This window comes from Tursiops truncatus, chromosome 3 (assembly GCF_011762595.2).
Source record: "Tursiops truncatus isolate mTurTru1 chromosome 3, mTurTru1.mat.Y, whole genome shotgun sequence".
Classification (NCBI taxonomy): Eukaryota; Metazoa; Chordata; class Mammalia; order Artiodactyla; family Delphinidae; genus Tursiops; species Tursiops truncatus.
Genome location: NC_047036.1, coordinates 129,768,655 through 129,792,451, shown reverse-complemented (window position 1 = coordinate 129,792,451; position 23,797 = coordinate 129,768,655). Strand labels below are relative to the sequence as shown.

At 44.2% G+C, this 23,797-nt stretch overlaps 1 protein-coding gene across 6 annotated transcripts in view; it reads right to left on the bottom strand.

Annotated features, from left to right (window-relative positions):
* Window positions 1-23,797, bottom strand: part of GALNT10 (polypeptide N-acetylgalactosaminyltransferase 10) — a 237,757-nt gene that overhangs the window by 93,557 nt on the left and 120,403 nt on the right. For all 6 annotated transcript variants that reach the window (XR_004525933.2, XM_033853499.2, XM_033853502.2 and 3 more), the window contains one exon: window positions 7,061-7,227. Coding sequence is in view for 5 of the 6 variants with exons in the window: in XM_033853499.2 (XP_033709390.1) it covers window positions 7,061-7,227 (167 nt within the window). In the remaining variant the exon portion in view is untranslated. The remainder of the gene's footprint in view (window positions 1-7,060; window positions 7,228-23,797) is intronic.

Sequence of the window (23,797 nt, the reverse complement as noted above, 5' to 3'; positions counted from 1 at the left end):
CAACTAGAGGGGGATTGGGAGGGTATGAAAGAGAAAATGGAAATGAGCAGACACTGGGAACCAAAGAACATGTTCAGATGGCAGATTAGATGCTCAACAGCAAATGTCACAGGGAAGTGCAAATCCAAACAACAATGAGAAACCACTACACACCTATTTCAAGGGCAAAGATCCAAAACGCTGACAACACCAAATGCTGACAAGGATGTGGCGCAACAGGAACCCTCATTCATTGCTGGTGGGAATGCACAATGGCACAGTCACTTTGGAAGACAGTTTAGCAGTTTCTTGCACAAGTAAACATACTCTTATCATATGATCCAGCAACTGCCACCTTCCTTGGTATTTACCTAAGTGAGCTGAAGACTTACGTCCACACGAAAACCTGTACGTTGATGTTTAGAGCAGCTTTATTCATAATTGCCCAAACTTGGAAGCTACCAGGATGCCCTTCAGTAGGTGAGTGGATAAATATAGATTATAGATTTATAAATAAATGGTGGTGCATTCAGACAATGGAATAGTATTCAGCACTAAAAAGAAATGAGCTACAAGTTATAAAAAGACATGGTGGAACATTAAATGCATATTACTAAGCGAAAGAAGCTGATCTGAAAAGACTGCATGCTGTCTGATTCCAATTTTATTAGACATTCTAGAAAAGGCAAAACTACTGAGACAGTAAAAAGGTTAGTGGGTGCCAGGGGTTAGGAGGGAGGGAGAGATGCATAGGCAGAGCACAGAGGATTCTTAGGCCAGTAAACTACTCCATATGATGCTATAATGGTAGACACATATCATTATACATTTGTCCAAACCCACAGAATATATAACACCAAGAGTGCACCTTAATATAAACTATGGATTTTGGGCGATAATGATGGGTTGCTGTAGGTTCATCCATTGTAACAAATGTACCCCTCTGATGCAGGTGCAGGACACTGATGAGGGAGTGGGTGTGGGGGGATATGTGCAGGGGGTGGAGGGGTGGATGGGAACTCTCTGTGCTTTCAGCTTAATTTTGCTGTGAACCTGAAACTGCTCTAAAAAATAAGCCCTATTAAAAAAAAAAACCACACTGGGAAAGGGGAGAACCCTAAATGTTAACAGTAATTGCCTCCAGGTGATGAGGTTATGGATGGCTCTTTCTGCGCTTTCCACATTTCCGTCTTGACTCCTAGCCTGTGCTCATGACGGTCCCTCTGCCTGGAACATTCTTCTCCCTTCCCTACCCCAAGAAGTATCTGCTTATCCTTAGGATCGAGTTCAGCTGCAATTTTTTCTGGGAAGTCTTCCCTGATCTTCTCCGTGCTTGACAGCACCTGGACCTCCACCAAGGGGCACATACTCCATGGTCTTATGAATGCCCCTTACCTTGTATGTCTGCCCTGCTGGATGTGAGCCTTAGAAGAGAAGTCTATTTTATTCCCGTTGTAGCCCCAGCACCTGCTGCAGCGACGGGCACAGAGTCATTTCATAAATATGAATGAAATCAGGACAAATGTAGAGAAAAACAAAATCAGCAGCACAAAACTCAAGGTGAAGAGAACCCAAACAATATGGTGAAAGTGGGGAATGGCCATCCCAACAGTTGTGGTGGTCCTGGAAGCAAACTAAGGCTTCGAGAGAGATGACAAGAAACGAGGAATAGATGCTGATGGGCTCGTGTCAAGAGTGGTACGTTGCAATGCAAATCAGGCCAGGGCAAACGGATCTTCTTGACGTGTCTCCAGGACTGGCATGGTGTGACAGTGCAGGTCAGAGTTAATAAGCCCATCATAGAAGGAAGAGCTGGGACCTTGGTCTCAATGGTGAGAGCCTCTACCATGTGTACTAATGGGCCCTGCAATGTCCATACTCCCTCCAGCACCAATCACTGCCAACAATCTGTTGATAGCTCCACAAACGCTTGCTTGCTTAAGAACCTCCTTTCAGGGAACCCTTCCATGTGTATGTTTTTGTTTGTTTGCTGATGGGGAGCTGCTTTGGGGGAAATGATGTCAGTGAGATCACATCATAGCCTTTCGTTTCTGCACCTCATCATTCCAGGTGGCCCACAGTTCATCCAAAGACAATAATCCCATCCAGGTCTACATATCCTATTATTTTTGGAAAACCAATATTGTTTGGAAATGGGGAGGGGAAGGAGAATAGAAAGAAACGAATGAACAAAGACCCCTCTTGATTTTCCTAATAAAGATCTCCTATCTGGGCAGTGTAATCTGGAGGCAGGTCTGCCATCCTACATGCTCACCTTTCTCCCACTAGTGCAAAAACACCTCCATGTCCTCCTCATCCTCAAGCCAAGCCCCCACATTTGAAGAGCTTTTGGAGGCCCCTGGAAAACTCCGCAGTGCTCTATTTGCAAGCAGGGCCAGGATTATTCCGGGGCCAACGTTTGCCTTCACTCTAGTCCCCAGTGCTGCCTGCACAAAGCTCTGGATCTAATTTCAAGAATTCATCTGCTCCAATTTTGTCTCCTACCCGAGGTCTCGACCCTCAGCCAAATTAAAATTAGTTGCCCTGAGGATCCTAGAAGAGGCTCATTTCAGAGCAAAATGGCTTCTTCCAGGCAGCGCCAATCAAGCCTGTAGTTAGCATCTATGAATTTCAACTCTGAGAACTGCCTCTGCTCACGTGGCCCAGAGGAATCCGTCTTTCACGGTGGCCCATATTTGCCGTACTCGAGACAGGCCTCTCTAGAATTCTGAAGTTGTTTCTCTCAAATCTCATTTTTAAAACAATCACTGCTAAGTTTTTCTTCCAAAGCTGCCTTGAGAATTTCTTCTTGAAACAAGAAGAATGATTGCTTTTCTGAAGAACGCAGGTTGCAAAATCTGACAGCTAATGTGCAGGCAGGACTGAGGGGCAAGAGGTAAGAGTTCTCCTCTGCATTCCATGCCCGATTCACTGAGAAAAAAGGGCAACAGTCAGGGGCCTCAGTTCTCATTTCTGTCTGTGAAATGGGACAGTATTCATTCTCTTCTCTATCTTATTAGGGTTTGGGGACGGTATTGCATTGGGTTAATGTTTTTGCTCTCTGGAGAAACAGATGTTACTTGGTGAATGTCATTCTTATATAATTTACCTTTTCTTTCTCAAGACTGTTACAGTCTTTTTTTACTGGGGGAGGGGGAATCACGTTATTTTCATCACTGAGTACAACACTGAGGAAATTGGGATATTGGAGCATAAACCATTGTGGTCCAGGATTGGTTGTGTTTGATAATGAGCTCTCTTTAGCAAGAAGTTTGCTCTTTAGTACAATGGAAAATGATGTATTGAGAAGCATCCTGGGGGGTAGAAAACAGTAATGTGCTTCTGCAGATGTTTCACATTAATAGCTAAGAGGAGGGGACAGGCTGTACTGGGAGCGCAGAGAGGGGATTCTTGTCTCTTCTCTGCAACCAGCTGGCCATGTGCTCTTAGTTAAGCTTGTCCACTGCTCCAGGACTCAGGTTTCCCATCTGTACAATGAGTAGGCTGTTACATCTGCAATTTTCACACATTTTTAAGCAGTGGAGTTCCTCTTAGTGAACAATTTTCCAGAAACCAAATATAGACCATGCCAGGAGAGGTATGTGAACCCCACCTGCACCTGTGAGGTTCTTCACAGCCCTCACAGTGCTCCCTGACGCATTCCTGGGACCCCTACTGCTCAGAGGCACATGTTCAAAGCCAGTAGCCTTGGATGACCTTGAAACTCTTTTCTAACCCAACAAGTAGAGCTGCTGTTTCTAATCTGGATGATGCCGGGTTCACTCTCCCTCTGGAGGACTAATGCCTTGTGATGCTCAGAGATGGGTCCTGCCAAGTGTTATGGGTCTGCCCCATGCTTCAGAAAACAGGCGACAGGGACCTGAACCTGAAACCCAAAGACGTGGGCCAGCGCCGGTCACCAAAGGAACCTCTGTGTCTTCCACAGCCACATCTATCTCGCTGACTGAAGACGACCCTGTTGCGAGTGATGGTTTTCCCCGTGTGTGGATACAGCTGTAGCTGCCATATATGTTCCCTTCTTCTCTGCCCCCCCTCATTCATTCATTCACTAATTCACAAACATTTATTAACCACAAATGGCCTAATGAGGAAGCCTGATAATGAACAGGTCAGCAAACAGCCCTGTGACCCTACGTGGAGAAGGGAGCACAGCGGCAGGGGCGGGGGACCGAAGTGAAGATGAAGAGGAGCCCGGTGCTTCCAGGATGTCCTGGCCGAGGGAAGAACACGAGAAGACCCCAAGGCCGGATGGAGCCTGACGTGCTCCAGAACAGAAGGCCCTGTGGCGGCTGGTACACAAAGAAGGGGAGCAAAGTGAAGAGGGCAATCCCCACGGCTGTGGCTCTCAAGAACCTGAGGGAAGGCTCGGGCGCTCACCCCGAGCAGCAGGGGCTGTGTCTGCGCAGCACAGTAAACAGACGTCAGTTAATGACTTGAGCAATGTGCTCATTTATATTCATTTTCACCACCTGGCTGAGAGCCCGTGGCCTGGGGGTGGCGGACCCAAACTGGGGGAAGGATGAGGTTGGGAGAGGAGGAGGGGTAAAGGACAAAAGGCAGGAAAGACAACCGTAGAGCACGGGTCTGGGGCTCTGAGTCCACGGGTCTGGGTGTTCTGCTCACTGGCTGTGTGAGTCTGGGCCAGTCACCTGACCCCAACTCCTCGTCGGAGACGCAGAGACCCCAGGGCCTCCCTCAGAGGCTGTCGTCAAGAATAAATGAGATAATGTATGGGCCTGGCACATAGAAATGGTCCCCGGAATGGTGAATGGATGGGGAGACAGTTTAGGCGGAAGGTGGGACAATAGCACATTTTTTTAGTGCTTTACAATTTGCAAGGCCCTTTCACCCACAGAAAGAGGGAGACCATACCTCCATGTCTGTACATTTATCCCTGACACCCCCTCCAACAAACTAGCCGTAAATAATGTTAATAGGAATAATGATAATACCAAGCTTAAGTGTTTATTTCTAATGTTCACTTTGTGCATTGTACTGTCCTAACTATTTGACATGTATTAACCCACTTAATAGTCATATTAAGAGGTAGATTCCCTTTTACAGATGAGGGAACTGAAGCACAGAGAGATTAAGTGACTGGGTCAAGGTCACAGAGCTAATAAGTGACAGGGCCAGGATCAAAGAGGTAACTATTGCTAAAGAATGGTGCTACAGACACAAGGAGACACACCCACAGGTGACTTCACAGACCTCACTTCAGGGACACAAATAAATCTCATATAATGGATGCTATTGTAACCATGGCGGAAGTACTAAGGGAACAGAGGAAACGAGCCCTGATCACTTAGTTGTCAAACATGTATTAAGCACCTACTATATGCCTAAGGAGTTGAGGATATGTAGTGAACAAGACTGATGGGGTGGTCCCAGCTCTCAGAATGTGGAAGCTGGTAGAGGAAACATACGACAGGCCAATGTTTACACACACAATGCTCACATGTTACACTTATTTATATTTTAATACTGATGTGATAAGAGCAAAGAAGGAAAAGTAAAGGGTCCCATGACAATGAGTGTATGTCAAGAGTTAGGGGAGAGGGCTTCCCTGGTGGTGCAGTGGTTAAGAATCCGCCTGCCAATGCAGGGGACAAGGGTTCGAGCCCTGTTCCAGGAAGGTCCCACATGCCGCGGAGCAACTAAGCCCGTGCGCCACAACTACTGAGCCTGCGCTCTACAGCCTGCGAGCCACAGTTACTGAAGCCTGGGCACCCAGAGCCCGTGCTCCATAACAAGAGAAGCCACTGCAATGAGAAGCCCGCACACTGCAACGAAGAGTAGCCCCCGCTCACTGCAACTAGAGAAAGCCTGCGCGCAGCGACGAAGACCCAATGCAGCTAAAAATAAATAAATAAAATAATTTAAAAAAAAAAGAGTTACGGGGAGAATTAGAGACGGTAGGAACTGAGTTCAAAATGTGTGTGCATGTATGTGTGTGTACACACACCCCCCGCCGCGTAAGTGGGGTGTAGTACTAAAACGGGGCAGCAAGCAGCTCAGCTTCGATTGTTCTGGAGTGTACTTAGATTCCCTCTCTTCACTACTTATTAGTGCCTCTACAAGAAAGTGAGAGAGGAAACAGCTTCTCTTGATTTTCCTGCAAGTGGTGAAAGCTCTGATACAAAGAATAAGCTCGAGACCATTGGCTGGAGGGCAAATTCTTCTTGGATTTCATTTGTGGCTCCACCTCTGTGTCTCTTAAACCCATGGGTAAGGCCCATAGCGAAGAGGCTCTGCAGTGTGGTCTAGTGGTTAAGATCATGTGCGTGGGGTCAGACAGATGTGACTTGGTCACCACATCACCATCTAAGAGCTGTGTGACCAAGACCAAGTCACTTAACCTCTCTGAGCCTCAGTTTCTGCATCTGTAAAGTGGTGTGGCAGATACTGTAGGTGGGCTGTCCTGATACCTTCTCTAATCCACTTCTTTTCCTATTTCTACTAAAGAGGCCAAAAATCAGAACACTCACGTTCCCAGCCACCCTTGCAGATATGGACGCCCAAATGTCAGAGTTCTGGCCAAAAGTCTCTGGGGAGACTTTCCTGAATAAGAAGGCAAAGTCTTCCAAGGAAGAGGCTTTGTTCTCTTTGCCCTTCCTCCTTCTTCCTGCCTGGAAGGTAGAATTCCCAGAGGTACAGCAGCCATTTTGTAACCATGAGGATGAGGAAGTGGGAAAAGAGAAGAAGTCTGGTTCTCCAATGACAGACTCGAGCAGCTGTACCAATCCTGGATCTCATTATCAAATGAATGAATAAATGAATAAACCCCTTACTTGTTTGAGCTATTATTTAAAGTTCTCTATTATTTGCAGTTTAATGCACTTCTACGTTGATACAAATGGGATAAAAACAGAACCTATTTCATGGGTCGTTGTGAGGACTAAGTAAGATAACTTGTGTTCAGTGCCAGGTTCATGGCCTCAAGTATCAGTACATGGTGGCCCACATGCTGGCGCTGCTGAAGATGGGAAAACCTACCACCCCTTTAGCAAGTCACTGAACGGAGTATGGAGGGTGGGAAGCTGGGTGAAATGGGCCCTACCTCGGTCACTGAAGTCATCCACCAGGACAATCTCGGCAATCAGCTCCGGGGGCGAGCGGTTCAGCACGCTGTGAACGGTGCGGAGGAGGGAGGACCAGCCCTCGTTGTGGAAGGGGATGATGATGCTGGTGTTGGGGAGCGTCTCCAGGTAGCGTTTGCTGTTGCAGCTGGAGGGAGACACGGGGGGGACAGGGAGAGGACAGGTTCAGCTCTCATGCTACCAGGAGAACTCATGCACGTGGTTCAGTTAACTGCAATTCCTACTTTCTCTCCAGGCTTCAGGAAATGAGTGAAAGCTGGGGACATCAAGGTCACTTCACAACTTTCTTCTACTTGGCATCCCAAAGTCCTGCCTCTAATCCCTGCACACAGAGTGCACAGGGATATACACACACACACATGACCCCCCCACCCAGCTTTGTACACGAGCAGTTACAGAACAACAACCCCCAAAAGTGACAGAGCAGCACCGGGGTTTGGTGCTTTACATGCACTAACTTGTTTATGCCTCAATTGTGATAGGAACATGGTTGTCTATCCTCATGATTCCATGCAGAAGATAGCCCTTCGGTAACACTCTTGTTTCCCTCCCCACCCCTTGCACATTCCTCGCTATGGAGGAGAAACCATGTGTCCTTAAACCTGGAAGAATAAACTGGGCTTCACTGGCTTGGCCCCTCTTCTCTCCCTCCCTGGGCTATGTGGGCAGAGGGCACATTTTCTCCTTTGCTTTCCACCAGCCCCATGGTAAGCTTGGGGGCAGAAGGCCCTGTTCCTGTGGGCCTTTAATATCATGGTAATACCCCAGAGAATTAACATAGTTACTTAGTATCAGCAAATATTTAGCTGGTGTTCAAACTTCCCTGATGTTTTTGTGTCTGGTTTGTTTAAATCTGCATCAAGACAAGGCCCACATTACTGCTTTTAGCTGATGCATCTCCTAGGTCTCTTTTCCCCTTACCATTTGTTTAAGAAACTGGGTCGTTTGTTCTATAGTATTTCCCACAGTCTGCATTTTGCTTCCTGCGTTGATGTGGTGTCTCTCAACATGTTCCTCTGTTTGCCCCACTTTGCCTCCTGTAAACTGGTAGGTAGCTCTAGAGGCCTGACCTAATTCAATGAGGTATTCTGGCAACCTCTTCATAGGTGCTGGTGTGAGCATTCCTTGGGAAACACATAATGTCCAGTTGTCTTTCCTTTTGTGATGTTGGTGGCCAAAGATGATTTGCATCTATATCCTTTATTTCATCAGGGGTTTGCAAAATGGTGATTTCTAATTCTATCATTCTTTCTTTACTAGCTGGAATACTTCCATGGAGAAAAACTTTACCATGTCAACTATTTGGCTACACTGAAGTATAGGAAAGATAGGCTAGGTTCTTGATTCTTAATTTACCGATTTTCAGAAGGACCTGGTTCCCTAGCATCCTCCAAAGATGGCCAATTATTTGTTTTCATTATGAACTCATAAATTTTAACATAATTAATATGTTTCAATTCAACGCTAGTATTATTCTTCTTGGTTTCCAAATAAGCCTTTTTCTTTTGGTGGTACACGGGCCTCTCACTGCCGTGGCCTCTCCGACTGCGGGGCACAGGCTCCGGACGCGCAGGCTCAGCGGCCATGGCTCACGGGCCCAGCCGCTCCGCAGCATGTGGGATCTTCCCGGACCAGGGCACGAACCCGTGTCCCCTGCATCGGCAGGCGGACTCTCAACCACTGCGCCACCAGGGAAGCCCCAAATAAGCCTATTTTTAGCCCAAGGCGGTCTTCTCAAGTTGGCTCCTAGTCCTTTGCACATGGTCAGAGTACTGACAGCTTCTTTGTTTTCTGACAAAAGGTATCAAAAGACTCTCTAGGCTCAACTTGTATGTTTCCTGCTCTAACCTGGAATCAACCATTCTGCCAAGGAACCCTGGCTCTTTAATATTATCAATATAACCATTTAGATGCTGCAATATGGGCACTAAGTGCATTCATTACTATTATGTTGGTTATGGCTTCTATGCCATTACAGTGGTCAGCAATACAAATATATTTTAATAGATATGAGTTTATGCTAAAATTTCATATATATACAATTTCATAAACATAAAATTACAGAGTTTTACTAAACCTTAATTTTATATTGTATCTCTTTTTTATTGATATAATTCACATATCATAAAATTCACCCTTGTAAAGTGTGTAACTCAGTCATTTTTAATATATCCACAAAGTTGTACAACCATCACCACTATCTAATTCCAGAACATTTTCATCACCCCCCAAAAGAAACTTTATATCTATTAGCAGTCACTACCCATTATCCATTGCCCCCAGTCCCTACCCATTATCCACTGCCCCCAGTCCCTGGAAATCACTAATTTGTTTTCTGTTCCCATGAATTTTCCTATCCTAGACATTTTATACAAATGGAATCATATAACATGTGGCCTTTGTGTCTGGGTTCTTTCACTTAAGCATAATATTTTCAAGGTTCATTCATGTTGTAGCATGCATCAGTACCTCATCCCTTTTCATGGCTGAATAATATTCCACTGTACAAATACAACACATTTTATTTATTCATTCATCAACTGATGGACATTTGGGTTGTTTCTACCTTTTGGCTATTATGAATAATGCTGCTGTGAAAATTCATGTACAAGTTTTGGGGTAGACATATGTTTTCAATTCTCTTGGGTATATATCAAGGAGTAGAATTGCAGGCCATAAAGTAACTCCATGTTTAACTTTTTTTTTTTTTTTTTTACGGTACGCAGGCCTCTCACTGTTGTGGCCTCTCCTGTTGCGGAGCAAAGGCTCCGGATGCGCAGGCTCAGCGGCCATGGCTCGTGGGCCTAGCCGCTCCGCGGCATGTGGGATCTTCCCGGACCGGGGCACAAACCCGTGTCCCCTGCATCGGCAGGCGGACTCTCAACCACTGCACCACCAGGGAAGCCCCCATGTTTAACTTTTTAAGGAACTGCCAACTGTTTCCAAAGTGACAGCACCATTTAACATTCCCACCAACTATGTATGAGGCTTCCAATATCTCCACATGCTCACCAACTCTTGTTATTGTCCATCTTTTTGATTATAGCCATTCTAGTGGGTGTGAAGTGGTATCTTATTACAGTTTGGTTTGCATATTCCTAATGATGAATGATGTTGAGCTTATTTTCATGTGCTTATAGGCTATTTGTATATCTTCCTTGGAGAAATGACTAGTAAATATGTATTTCATTTTCATATTGTTCCTTGCTGGTGTACAGAGATATAATAGATTTTTTATATTGAGCCTGTGTCTTGCAACCTTGCTGAACTTATTAGTTCTAATAACATTTTTTTGGTGTGGATTCCTTAGGATTTTCTATACACAAGACAGTGTCATCTGCAAATAGAGATAGTTTTACTTCTTTCTTTTGAATCTAGATGCCGTTTATTTCTTCTTCTTGTCTAACTGTCTAGAAACTCCAGTATAATGTTGAATAAAAGTGGCAAGAGCAGACATCCTTGTTTTGCTCCTGACCTTAGAAGGGAAAGCTATCAATCTTTCACCATTAAATATAATGCTAATGTGCGTTTTTCATCAATGCTCTTCATCAGGTTGAGGGAACTCCCTTCTATTCTCAGTTTGTTGAATGTTTTTATCATGAAGAAGTGTTGGATCTTGTCAAATGCTTTTTCTGCATCTACTGATATAATCATATGGGTTTTGTTCTTTATCCTATTAACATAATGTATTACATTGATTGATTTTCATATATTGAACCAACCTTGCATTCCTGGGATAAATCCTATTTGGTCATGGTGTATAATCCTCCTTATATGTTGCCGAATTTGGTTTGGTAGTATTTTGCTGAGAATTTTTGCAGCTATATTCATAAGGGATATTGGCCTGTAGTTTTCTCTTCTTGTTAGGTTTTTGTCTGGTTTTACATATTCTAACACTTTTGCTAAAAATCTAGGTTCTTAACATTAACAGTTGCTTGTTTTTTTCCTATAATATATAACAGTTTCAGAAAAGCAATACTAATATTATTTCTAACAATATGATTACAGAAAATTTAAGATTCCTTTTGTTCTTCATTTCTTTCCATCTTTGGGGTATACTTCAACAGAGATATTAGGGATTTTCCCAGGGCCCAGAAAAGGGGAGCTGAGGACCAGGCAGGCCAAGAGGGAATAACAAAACTGCCTACCTTGGGACTTCCCTGGTGACGCAGTGGTTAAGAATCTGCCTGCCAATGCAAGGGACACAGGTTCAAGCCCTGGTCTGAGAAGATCCCACATGTGCAGAGCAACTAAGCCCGTGTGCCACAACTGCTAAGCCCACGTGCCACAACTACTGGAGCCCGCGTGCCTAGAGCCTGTGCTCTGCAACAAGAGAAGCCACCACAATGAGAAGCCTGCACAACGCAACTAAGAGTAGCCCCTGCTCGCGGCAACTAGAGAAAGACCGTGCGCAGCAACGAACACCCAATACAGCCAAAAATAATATATAAAATTAAATATTTAAAAATATATAATATATGTGATAAAATCATTAGAGGAATGTTAATTGCAGAATCTCGATGGTGGGAATCTTGATGAGTGTTCTGTGTGCAATTCATTCACGTTTTCTTTGACAATTTTCAGAAAGAAATGCTGGGAGGAAAAAAACGGTCGGGGTCCACGGTCTCCTTAGCTTTAAATTCTACCTCTGCTAGCGGCACCAAGGGAAACTGGGGCGTGGGACAGGGCAGGAATGAACCCATGGTGTCTGGCTGTGAGCCCAGTTACAGCTGCACGGACAGGGTGCCCCTAATTCTGGCAGTCCAGTATTGATGGGCAGACAGGTCAGTCTCTCTCTTTCCCCTTCTTTCACGTCCCCTCTTGCTCCTGCATCTGGCTGGGCTGCTTTTATCCAGGCCCCACCTCCGGGCCCTCCTCCGCCCCTTCCCCCACCTCTCTAACCCCTTTGATCATTTCAGCCAGTCTTCTGGGGGAGCCTTTCCAACTTCATTATGTCGACCTTCACAAATGAACGAAAGCACCTCTTCTCAAAAATCCCTTTCCCTTAATTTGGCTGCGTCCTCTGTGGCCAAGAAAGACAGGTAATATCTCGTTTTCTACAAGAGTTCCTGCCTTCCATCCAATTTTGCAGGAGGCTCACTCGTTGCGGCAGGGGTGGAGAGGGGGTTAGCTGTAATAAATTGCCTGGAGTCCATGGGGTGAAATACAACAGCGCTATTACGGCGCAGAGAGCCCTGGCTCTCTTGAACCCCAGAGCTGGGGCCCACAGCCTGCCACTAGATAAACAAACACCATCATGTACTAAGGGAAGCAGACGATGCGACAACAGACTAAATTCACTTCTAGATTAACCCAATCCTGGATTTAAAAATTATTCAGAACTTAAATAAAAGGCTCAGCCTTGATCATGTGCTTCTGGGGAGGCGAGGAGGGTCTACTCTTTTTCTCCCTCCTCTAACCATCCACTCATTTATTTACTAAATAAACACAAAATGGCACTTCGACTTTTGCCACAGGCACTAGTCATTAGTTTGGTCCCAGCTTAGGCTACTGGTTCAAATAAAAAAATGCGTGCCATGCTGAAATGAATCTCTCCAGTATCCAGCAGGAAACTTGGCTCCACAGACTCGCCCACAGGCCACCTCCCTGTTGGGAGGCCGTGTGAAAAGCCCCATTTCTCCTCCTCCTATTAGGCCTCAGATCGCAGCAGAGGAGCCCTGGGGGTGGCAGGGAGGAAGAGGGAAGGCCGCCACCCACCCCAGTGACACCCCCATCTTAGCTGTCACCTTTAAGACCTGTCTGCATGTTGTGTCTTAAGATCTCAACACTGGACAGCAGAGTATGCTCAGTCCTTGTATGTGTGATAACCACGAAGCATCCCTTTGCCCGATGCCTTCAGAGTGTGGTCTCCGGGACAGGGCGACTGGGGCACTGCTCCCAATGCAAAGAGGCTGGGTTTGGCTACGACCAGACGATAATAACCTCCTCCTTCCCCAATTCATCGTGCCTGATGGTTTATAGCGCACTCTCCCTTTTTTCTAAGCTGCACCAACCCCTGGGAGGGAGACAAACCTGGGAGTGCTAACCCCATTCTCCACATGAGGAAATGGAGCCCCTAGTGGAAAGTGACTTGGATCCAAGCCTCAAATCTAGAGAGTATTTACTTAAAATAATGCTTATAATATTTTTCTTGATGACAAAAGCGGTTAATTGCTCACTATGAAAGGCTGGAAAACACAGAAAGGCTAAAAGACAACCGCTAATGACTTGAACATCTTGACACCGGAGGCTGACCTCTGTGAAACATTTAGGGTATGTCTTCCTCCAAGCTCTTCTATGAACAAATATTTGTTTCTACAACACGGCACATGGCACACTGACTTGACGGCCTCCCAGTCTCCATGGGTCCCCAGATACAGAGTGGGCTCCAGAGACACTTAGAAGGGGCCTTGTGGGGGCAGGAACGGGCAGAGCGATGCCCTCACGGAAGGTCAAAGCAGGGACACCATGACATTTCCATCACATGACATCAACCTTGGTGCCCCCCTGGCTCAGTATTTCTGGCCCCAGGAGACACCATAAAGGAAGAGGCAACTGTGGTATTTCAAACCTTACGACTATGAGCTGAGTGCAAAACATCCCACCGCTTGCCCAAGCACTTCCCTTGTTATCTGGTTCACAGTCTGATGAGGTCCCAACCTCAACAGGACAAAGTTGAGTTAGATGTTCACGGCGTGAGGACCAAGAGGCACAGTCAGGGGTGCTCCCTGACACAGTTTGAAGTGGTGAAAAGAGTAGAAACAGAGTGAATGTTCATCAATGGGGAAAGATTAAATAAATGATGAAAAATTCGAACTACAGAGTACTGATAGCAGTTAAAAAATAAGCTGGAAGATGACAATGATTATAACAGACTATATCTGTTAAGGATTTCTACTATGTTGGGCATAATAAGCACTTTCTAAGCACTTTCTATGCATTAAGTCATTTAATTGTCACAATGCTCTTATGAGGTAGGGACTATATTACTCCCATTACAATGAGGAGCAAACAAGGCAGAGAGGCCAAATAACTTGCCTTAGGTCAAACAGCTGGTAAGAGCTGGAGCCTGGATGAAACTCACCTGTCCTGTATACATAAATATTTTTATAGCAGTAATGTACTATTAATTATACAAGCAAAAAGAAGAATGAATAGATAAAAAAACAAAAACTGAGGGAACTAGGTAGGAGTCTGAAATCCTGGCTTCTGGTTTCTGCTCTGCCATGCAACATTCCAAGTCCCATCTTCTTGCCAGACCCCGGGTTCCCCTTATGTCGATAAGGGAGCTGGACAAAGGGCAAGTCTGGCGTGCCTGCTCTGTATTCCTTCTCCTTCTTTTGGTAAGAGCATCCTGATTCTCCTTGGGGAATCTCCCAGCCCTCAATTTCACAGGGTTTGGCAGAGGTCCTTGCCTTGCCTTGAGGGTGGGCAAGAGAGCCTGGCTCAGCCAGAGCATCGCAGCTCCACAGCCCCCGTGGTTGGTTCAGGGATGGGCACCTGTAAATCAGAGTAAATCTTGGCTGAGACAGCTGGGAGAGAGGGAAGCTCTTTTCTGCTGAAAATGAACGTGGGAGGATAGAAGTCTGATCCGCCTGGGGCCACCATACAGACTGTTTCCTATCTTAAAATGAAGTTAGCAGAACAGAAAACAGAGCCAAGAGTTGGAGAGAGAGGTTCCTGCTGGCATCACTTAGGGACCTGGATCCAGCTCTGGCAGAAGCCATCGTCTACTCCTGGCCTTTTCAGTTATGTGAGTCAATACATTGTCTTTTCTTCAGTCAGTTTGAGTTAGGTTTCTGTCACTTGTAACTATTAAAGATTTTGCTGATATAACTGGATCATCTCTAAGCCCCATTAGTCACATGAATCTGTTTTGGAACTAAGGATGGCTTTTGAAGGACTGAGGCAGAAACTTCCCAGGTGCTCCCTCTGACCTGAAGGGGGCAGCCTCTCTCATGCTGCAGGAAGAGAACTTTGATCATTCACTGACTAGGAGAAAGTGGCCTGGGCTGAGGGCTGAGGTGGGGGGTGGGAGGCAGTAGGAGGACTCACTGGGGATTGAGCAGCCCCCAGTTGAATATTCCCTAAAGGATTCTGAGCCCTTGGGCATAAAGATGAATCGAATATACTGGCCCTTAACATGTACCCTCAGGGCTTAATGCTGGAGCACTAGAATAAGAAAGAAAAGAAGTCAAAATCAAAGGGAAGCATTTCAAAAATTTTCTCTCCAAGTCAACCTTGAAAAAGAACAATCCAGTCATTTTGAAGGGAACATTAAAAAAAAAAATTAATTCCCTAACATGGGACACTATCCACAGACCAAATTGAAATGCAAGTCCAGGGACTTCCCTTGTGGTCTAGTGGATAAGACTCCCTGCTCCAATGCAGGGGGCCCAGGTTCGATCCCTGGTCGGGGGAGCTAAATCCCGCATGCATACTGCAACTAAGAGTTCACATGCTGCAACTAAGGGTCTGCATGCCACAACTAAATAGCCCGCATGCTGCAACTAAGAGTCTGCATGCCTCAACTAAGGAGCCTGCATGCTGCAACTAAGGAGCCCACATGCCGCAACTAAGACCCAGCGCAGCCAAAATAAATAAATAAGTAAATAGATATTTTTTTAAAAAAGAAGTGCAAGTCCATGAACACACCCAATATTGTATGTACCTAAGGGAGCAAGAGTGCTCTGGGCCTGGGTTCAAATCCCGACTGTGCTACTCTGCAGCTGTGAGACCTGGGGCAGCTTTCCATCCTTTGCTGAGACTCAGTTTCCTCATCTGTGAAGTGGGGATGGTAACACCAGGAGGATGACAGGAGAACTAGGTGAGAATGGACAATTAAAACAGCCACAAGGAGGGAGAAGTAGCTAGCTCCAGCCATGCAGACAGGTAAATGTGGAGGAGAACTCACAGCAAAGAGAATGTTCCTGATTTCGATCCTCTTGGAATCAGGGATGGCCATCCCAGGAAAGGGCAAGGGGCTTCAGTAAGGGTACTTTCCAAGGTGGAAACTGTGGTAAGGGAAGGGACATGAGCTGAAGAGACCCTCAGATCCAGATTCAAATCTCACCTTTGTCACTTAGAAGTGTGTCACTTGGGGAAGGTCACAGCCTCCCTAAGCCTCAGGTTCCATGTGGGTAAAACGGGGCTATAACTCTTTCCTATTAAGGCTGTCCCAAGGAATAAATGACATACCATATGTGAATGGACCTGGTATAGCACCTGGCTCAGACATGTGAGTTTCCACCTCCCCGAGGCCACGGTGTAGGTCATTTTCCAGCAAATGGTTTAAGTTCAAAATTCTGAAATTCTCCCCTCTGTATTTTGTATAAAGGACAATTCCTTATAATACAACATTCTCAGGAAGACTATGTCTTATGGGCTCTGGAGCCCCCAAGAAGCTTAGTGGAAGTTATAAATAGCTCCAGGCTCTGGAACAAAAGGAAGAAACTGGATCTTAGTGGGCAGAGTGTGAAAAACTCCTGCCCTTCACCCTCATCATCCCTCCAGATGCAGGTTTGGGCCCTCTCCTGACATACCCGACAGCAAGCCTTTTCTCTACAGCTGAGGCTCAGCTCCCCAGCCCTTCTCTCCCGCTCTGTGGGGGATGAGACAGGCGTGGGTTTCTCTTTAACACAGTCTGGCTGGAACCAGAGGAGCCGGAAAATTAGTGTGACAACATGTGCTGAGGCTGACATCTTTTTGAAGGTCCTTTTCCATTTAGGGGAGGCTTTGCTGCACCCACCTGCTCTTCCCTCCTCTCAACAGGCAGTTAAGAGAATAACAAAGTGTATTAGTATGAATTATGCACCTCTGCACCACCAGTTCATCCCGTTTTGTGCCCCCTAACCTGTACCAGAGACGTCAGGTACAAGCAGTATTTAAAGGATCTTGGTTTGTGCAGTCTTTGCCTCTCCCTTTGAACTCACATTTTGGAAAGCCCTTTGCTCAGATCATATCCAGTTTTGAGACAGGTGTAAAAACCACAACAACAACAGCAAAAATTTTTAAAGCACACAGCAAAATCCAACAGTTTCTTCACATGGCTGTCCCACATGATAAAACTGGTCCTTCTGCAGACGTAACATGCAAAGTGTTCCATGTGCTCAAACTTTAAACACAGGCTGACAGCAGGAAGGAGGAACTCTGGTTAATCAATACGGTAGGTGAGGTCAAGAGGTCCGGAATTATCAGCATGAAATAACCACCATAAGGACCACACCTCCCGTTAGATGCCAGATGCCAGGCCAACAAGGTTAGGAGGAAATGGGCTTTAATATCAAGATTCTTCATGATTCATGACAAGAGGAGAAAAGAAGAAACTAAAATGTAAAGAAACATGTTCAAGGATGTTTTTGCCAGTGTTTCCAGAATGGAAACAACCTGTATGCCTGTCAACAGAGCAATGGTTGAATTTATGAGATTCCTGTGTAATATTATACAGCTATTAGAAATGTCTTAGAAAAGTGACCATAATATAAGCAAGAAAAACCTACCTGTAGAATAAAATACATATAGTATGACCACATTTTTGTGGGGGAAAAAAACCCCAAACCAAAAAACCCCAAACCTCTTGCTATGTCTCCATATGTTGCATAAACAAAGGCAAAGTCTACAGAATGCTAAACTGATACCATTCACTACCTGGGCAGATTCAGGGTTGCAGGTGGCTGGCTGGGTGGGGGCACTATTGATTTTGTCCCCCAGAAAGGTGTGGAGAAGGAGGCTTACAATCGGGAGGGAGTTATGTTCTAGTCTATGTCACATTGCTCCTAAGCTGAGCTGCTTCGCTTTTCTTATCATCATTCTGCCCGTGATACCATCTTAATGAAGGGAGAGAATTGATAATTGTCTTTATCTTCCAGTCATTATTCTCTTTTTCCTTAAATCCTTTCGAGGGCAATACCACTTAGAAATCAAACTCATCTCTGTAACCAATTTTACTGAGGGCGATTTATCTGCTCCTGGACAAGCATATGTTACCTTCAGCAGCGGGAGTGAAAGGCAACTCAAGCAGTGCCTGGGCTGTGTCCATTTATCTAGCCAACCCTGCTCGCTACGTCTGGCCCACGAACCTTCATGCACAAAGGATCCAAATGTAAAAATGTCTGCTTCCTTCCCTGTGAGGAATGGGTCTCGGTCTTGTGTGATGCAGCAGAAGGAACACAGGCTGGGGTCCAGGTGTGAGTCTCCTTTGTCTTCTACAGGCTGTGTGAACTGGAGCAAAGAACTCAGCTTCCCTGAGGTTTAGTGTATGCATCTGTAAAATGGAGCTAGTAATCCCCGTTAGACACAAACGATTTCAGAGAGGCCAGAATCACAAAAGAGTTGTGACAGAGTTTTTGTAAATGAGAAGATGATGTTGAGACATAAAGGAAAGAAAAACGTCGTCACACCAAACCTCAAAGTGGGAACAAGTGAGCTGAGGCTGTGTAGTGCTACACAACAGCTCATGTGGATGTCGAGTGCTTTTCACCCAGCGTAAATCATATGGGATACATGCCCGTTTGATTTTCAGTTGACAGGCAGCCATTTTTATGTATAAGCCATTTATCTCTGTAATTTCACCAAAAGGCTGAATTCACTGAAATCTGTTTTAAAAATTACAAGAAAAGGAGTCAATTTGAGAAAGTTTATTGGCTGCCATTTCATTTTAAGGCTTATGAGCACCTTTAAATCCCAATATTAGGTCTGATGGATCAATAACTGCTGTCTTAGAAGAAACACTGTTGCTCAGAAGAGAGAAATTTAATTTCGGAGGAGAGCCGATTGAAGTTTCCTGTAGAATCAGTGATGCTAGAAAGAAACCTGGACTTTTTCCTTTCCCAGCTCACAAATCATTCAGGCTACAGCCTCCTTCTGCCCCCTGCCCCTCCCTACACAACTGCCTTGCTAACAACCTGCCAAACTAGGGAGTCTGGATCTCTCTCACCCTGAGGATCTCTGGGGCGCTAATCTTACACTCAAGCACTCCACTACAGAAGTGTCAAGTGAGCTTACTCCACCATTCAAATCAAGATAAAAAGGGTAAGAACTGCTAATACATACTAAATGTATCTTCCAAGCCTGTCACTGTTGTACAGAGGGTCTGACATACCTCCTGGCACTGTGGGGGTGGGGGGTGGGAGATGGGTGGGCACAGACTCCAGCCATTCACTCCCATTGTAGATGGCAGAAGGTGTGCACCGCCCTCACTTTGCCCTGAATGTGGCACACAAACTATCATCCTGCACACCACACCACAGACCACAGCTGATCCTGGGTCAGTTTTAGATTTACTGTCTGTTATGCCTCAGACATTTTTTGCTATTCAAGGAAAGTGAGTTAATTAAAACCACAATATAATGTATAATATAATCAAAAAAGGATCCCACCACCATTTCCATTTTTCACAACACAAATGGCATCATTTATTCAACTGCCTACTTGACATCATCATTTGGATGTTTTTAGAACATCTTAACCTTGACTGAAATACAAATCTTGATTTCCCCCAAGCCTGCTCTTCCCAAAGTCTTTGTTTCTGTAATGGCAACCCCATCTCCCCAGTCGCTCTGGCCAAAAACCTTGGCGTTATCCTTGACTCCTTTCTTTTTCTCATATCTATACTGTCTGTAAGTAAATTCTGTAGTCTCCATCTTCAAAGTATATCTAGAATGCGGCCACTGGTAATCTCTACTCCCACCGTGGTCTGAGTCTGTAATATACCCCTAACTCTTCTCCCTGTCTCTACCCTTGGCCACCTCAGTCTATTCTAACATAGCAACCAAAGGGATCCTTCGAAAGTGAAAATCGGGATCATGGCGTTCTCTGCTCAAAACCCTCCAGGGATTCCCATCTTACTCACTTTGGTAAAAGCCAAAGTCCCACCATGACCCTGACACTCCTCCAGCCTTGCTTCTCATCTCTCCTCCTGGCTCACTGGGTACCACAGCCAAGCATGATGGTCTCAGGGCCTTTGTACTTGTTTCCTCTGCCTGCAGGGCTCTTCCCCCAGTTAACTGCCTTGTTAGGCCCCTCACTTCTTCATTTCTCTGTTCACATGTCATCTTATCAGCGAAGCATTCCCTGACCACTGAAATAAAATACACCTTATTCCCATCAATTTTTTTTTTTTTGGCCGTGCCCCACGGCATGTGGGATCTTAGTTCCCCAACCAGGGATCGAACCTGCGCCCCCCTACAGTGGAAGTACGGAGTCTTAATCACTGGACTGCCAGGGAAGCCTCTCCCATCACTTTTTCTACTTCTTACTTTGCTTCTTTCTTTCCCTACATCACTGGAAAATAAATATATTAATTTGTTTGTTTATGACCTCCCCAGCCCAGTAGAATGTAAGCTCTAGGAGGGAAGGAAATTTTGCCCATTTTGTTCATTGCTGTTTTCCCAGGGACTAGCCTACACTAGTAGGCTAGGAAGTAATAAACACACATGGTAGGCACCCAATAAGTATTTGCTTAATTAATGAGTGAATGACTTGCAGAGAAACTTTCAACTGACTAATAGGCTTGAGATCTCTTCAAGGCAGGGACTGACATTTGATCATTTTAGTATAAATGAGTAGGAGGAGGCTGCATTTTGGTGGGCAACAGATCGGGGATGGAGGAATGAGAAAGGAGCCCTTAACACACATACACGGTTGCCTTAAATTCCTGATTTAATTAGCTCTGAATACATTCATGAGGTGTCCATGCAGCAGGAGCCCAAGAACACAGACAGCAGCTCTGCCAACAGCTTCCTTTGGTCCCCTGGGGTCCCATGAATGCACAACTGGTGATGCCTTCTGGGCCAGAAAAACTCAATTCTTTTACATCCCAGGCCTTTCCTGCTTGAGCTTTCATCACCATTCCAGAAGATTCCCTGTCTGTTTCTGCAGATATTTATAAACATCAGGCTTTCCTGGTTCTCAACCCCCAGCAACACCAAGGCCACACTATCATGGGAGGAAGGTGGTGGTCCCTCAATAGGTTCTCAGCTTCTAGCTCTTCTGGGTCCAGGGAGCGATTCCCCTTCAGTGCTCTCCCTCTTCCTGATTCCCTACCCTTTTATCCGGATGTTGTGGATACTGCAATGCTTAGCAAACCACGATAACAAATCCATTTCCAACTGGATTCTATTATTTCTAATAGGTTTTTGGTGGAGTCTTTAGGGTTTTCTGTATATAAAATCATGTCATTTACAAATAGTGACCATTTTACTTCTTCCTTTCCATTTTGGATGACTTTAATTTCTTTTTCTTGCCTAATTGCTCTATCTAGGATTTCAATACTATGTTGAATAAGAGTGGTGAGAAGGGGTATCCTTGTCTAGTTCCCGATTTTAGAGATAGCTTTTAACTTTTCATTACTGAGTATGATATTAGTTGTGTGTTTGTCATATATGACCTTTATTATGTTGAGATACGTCTCTTCTACACCCACTGTATTGAGAGCTTTTATCATAAATGTGTGTTGAATGTTACCAAATGCTTTTTCTGTATCTACTGAGATGAACATATGGTTTTTATCCTTCATTTTATTAATGTGGTGTGTATCACGTTGACTGATTTGTGGATGTTGAACCATCCTCGAATCCCTGGAATAAATTCCACTTGATCACGGTTGTATGATCTTTTTGACATATTGCTGAATTTGGTTTGCTAATATTTTGTTGAGGATTTTTGCATCTCTGTTCATCAGAGATATTGGCCTGTAATCTTCTTTTTTGTGTTGTCTTTGTCTGGTTTTGGTATCGGGGTAATGCTGGCTTCTTCACAATGAGTTGGAATATACTCCATCCTCTTTAACTTTTTGGAAGAGTTGTGTAGAATTTGTATTATTTCCTAAATTTTTGTAGAATTCACCAAGGAATCTATTTGGGCCCAGAGTTTTCTTTGTGGGAAGGTTCTTAATATAATTTCAATTTCTTTACTAGATATAGGGCTATTTAAATGAATCATTTCTTCTTGAGTAAGTTTTGGGAGTTTGTATCTTTTAAGGAATTTGTCATTTCATCTAAGTTGTTGAATTTATAGGAATAAAGTTGTTCAGAATATTATTTTATTATTCTTAACAGTAATAGAATCTGTGGTTATGTCACCTCTCTCATTCTTGATATTGATAATTTGTGTCTTCTCTCTTTTTTTTCTTTATCAGGCTGCTAAGACATCAATTTAATTGACCACCTCAAAGAACCAGCTTTTGGGTTCATTGATTTTTCTCTATTGGTTTTCTATTCTCTATTTCACTGATCTCTGCTTTGATCTTTTTAAAAATTTCCTTTCTTCTGTTTATTTTGGATTAACTTACTCTTTCTAGTTTTTAAAGTAGACGCTGATGTCATTAATTTGAGACCATTCTTCTTTTCCAATATAGGCATTTAATGCTACAAAATTTCCCCTTACATGCTGCTTTAGTGACAGCCCACAAATTCTGACATATTCTATTTCCATTATCATTCTGTTCAAAATACTTTCTAATTTTCCTTTTGATTTCTTCTTTGACCCATCTGTTATTCCTGAGTTACATAGTTCCCAAACATCTGGAAATTTTAAGACACTATTCTATTATTGGTTTCTAAATTTAATTCCACTGTGGTCAGAGAACATAATTTGTGTCACCTGAATCCTTTTAAATTTATGGAGACTTGTTTTCTGGCCCAGAATATAGTTTATCTTGGTAAATGTTATGTACGCACTTGAAAAGATTGTATATTCTGCTGTTACTGAGTGAAGTGTTCCACAAATGTCAACTGGGTCACACTGGTTGACAGTGCTGTTCAACTCTACTATATCCTTGCTGATTTTCTGTCTACTTGTTGTATCAATTATTGAGAGAGAGAGGTGTTGAAATTTCATAATTGTGGCTATGTCTATTTCTCCTTGCAGTTCTATGAGCTTTTGCTTCATGTATTTTAAAACTCTCTTATTAGTTGCTTAACCATTTAAGATTGCTATGTCCTCTTGATGAATGATCCCTTTATCATGAAATGACCTTCTTTATCCCTGGTAATTGTCTTTGTCCTGAAATCTATTTGACTGATATTAATATATAGTCACTCCAGTTTTCTTTTGACTAATGTTAGCACAGAAGATCTTTTCTATCCTTTCACTTCTAATTTATTTGTATCTTTATCTTTAAAGTGTGTTTCCTGCAGGCAGTATGTAGTTGGATCTTGCTTTCTTAACTAATCGGACAAGCTGCTTTTCCACTAAAGTAATTACTGTGATTATTTAATGTGATTATTGATCTGGTTAGGTTAAAGTCCATCATCTTGGTACTTGCTTTCAACTTCTCCTTTCTGATCTTTGTTCTTTTTTCCCTCCTTTTCTGCCTTCTTTTGGATTAACCGAATATTTTTCATGATTCCATTTTATCTCTTTTGTTGGCTTATTAGCTACAACTCTTTGTTTTGTCATTTGAGTGCTCCTTTTAGGGTTTATAGTATATACTTTTATTTATTTTTATTTTTATTATTTTTATTTTTTTTTGCAGTACGTGGGCCTCTCACTGTTGTGGCCTCTCCTGTTGCGGAGCACAGGCTCCGGACGCGCAGGCTCAGCGGCCATGGTTCACGGGCCCAGCCGCTCCGCAGCATGTGGGATCCTCCCGGACTGAGGCATGAACCTGCATCCCCTGTATCGGCAGATGGACTCTCACCCACTGCGCCACCAGGGAAGCCCATACTTTTATATACTTTTAACTTTTAAAGTCTAAT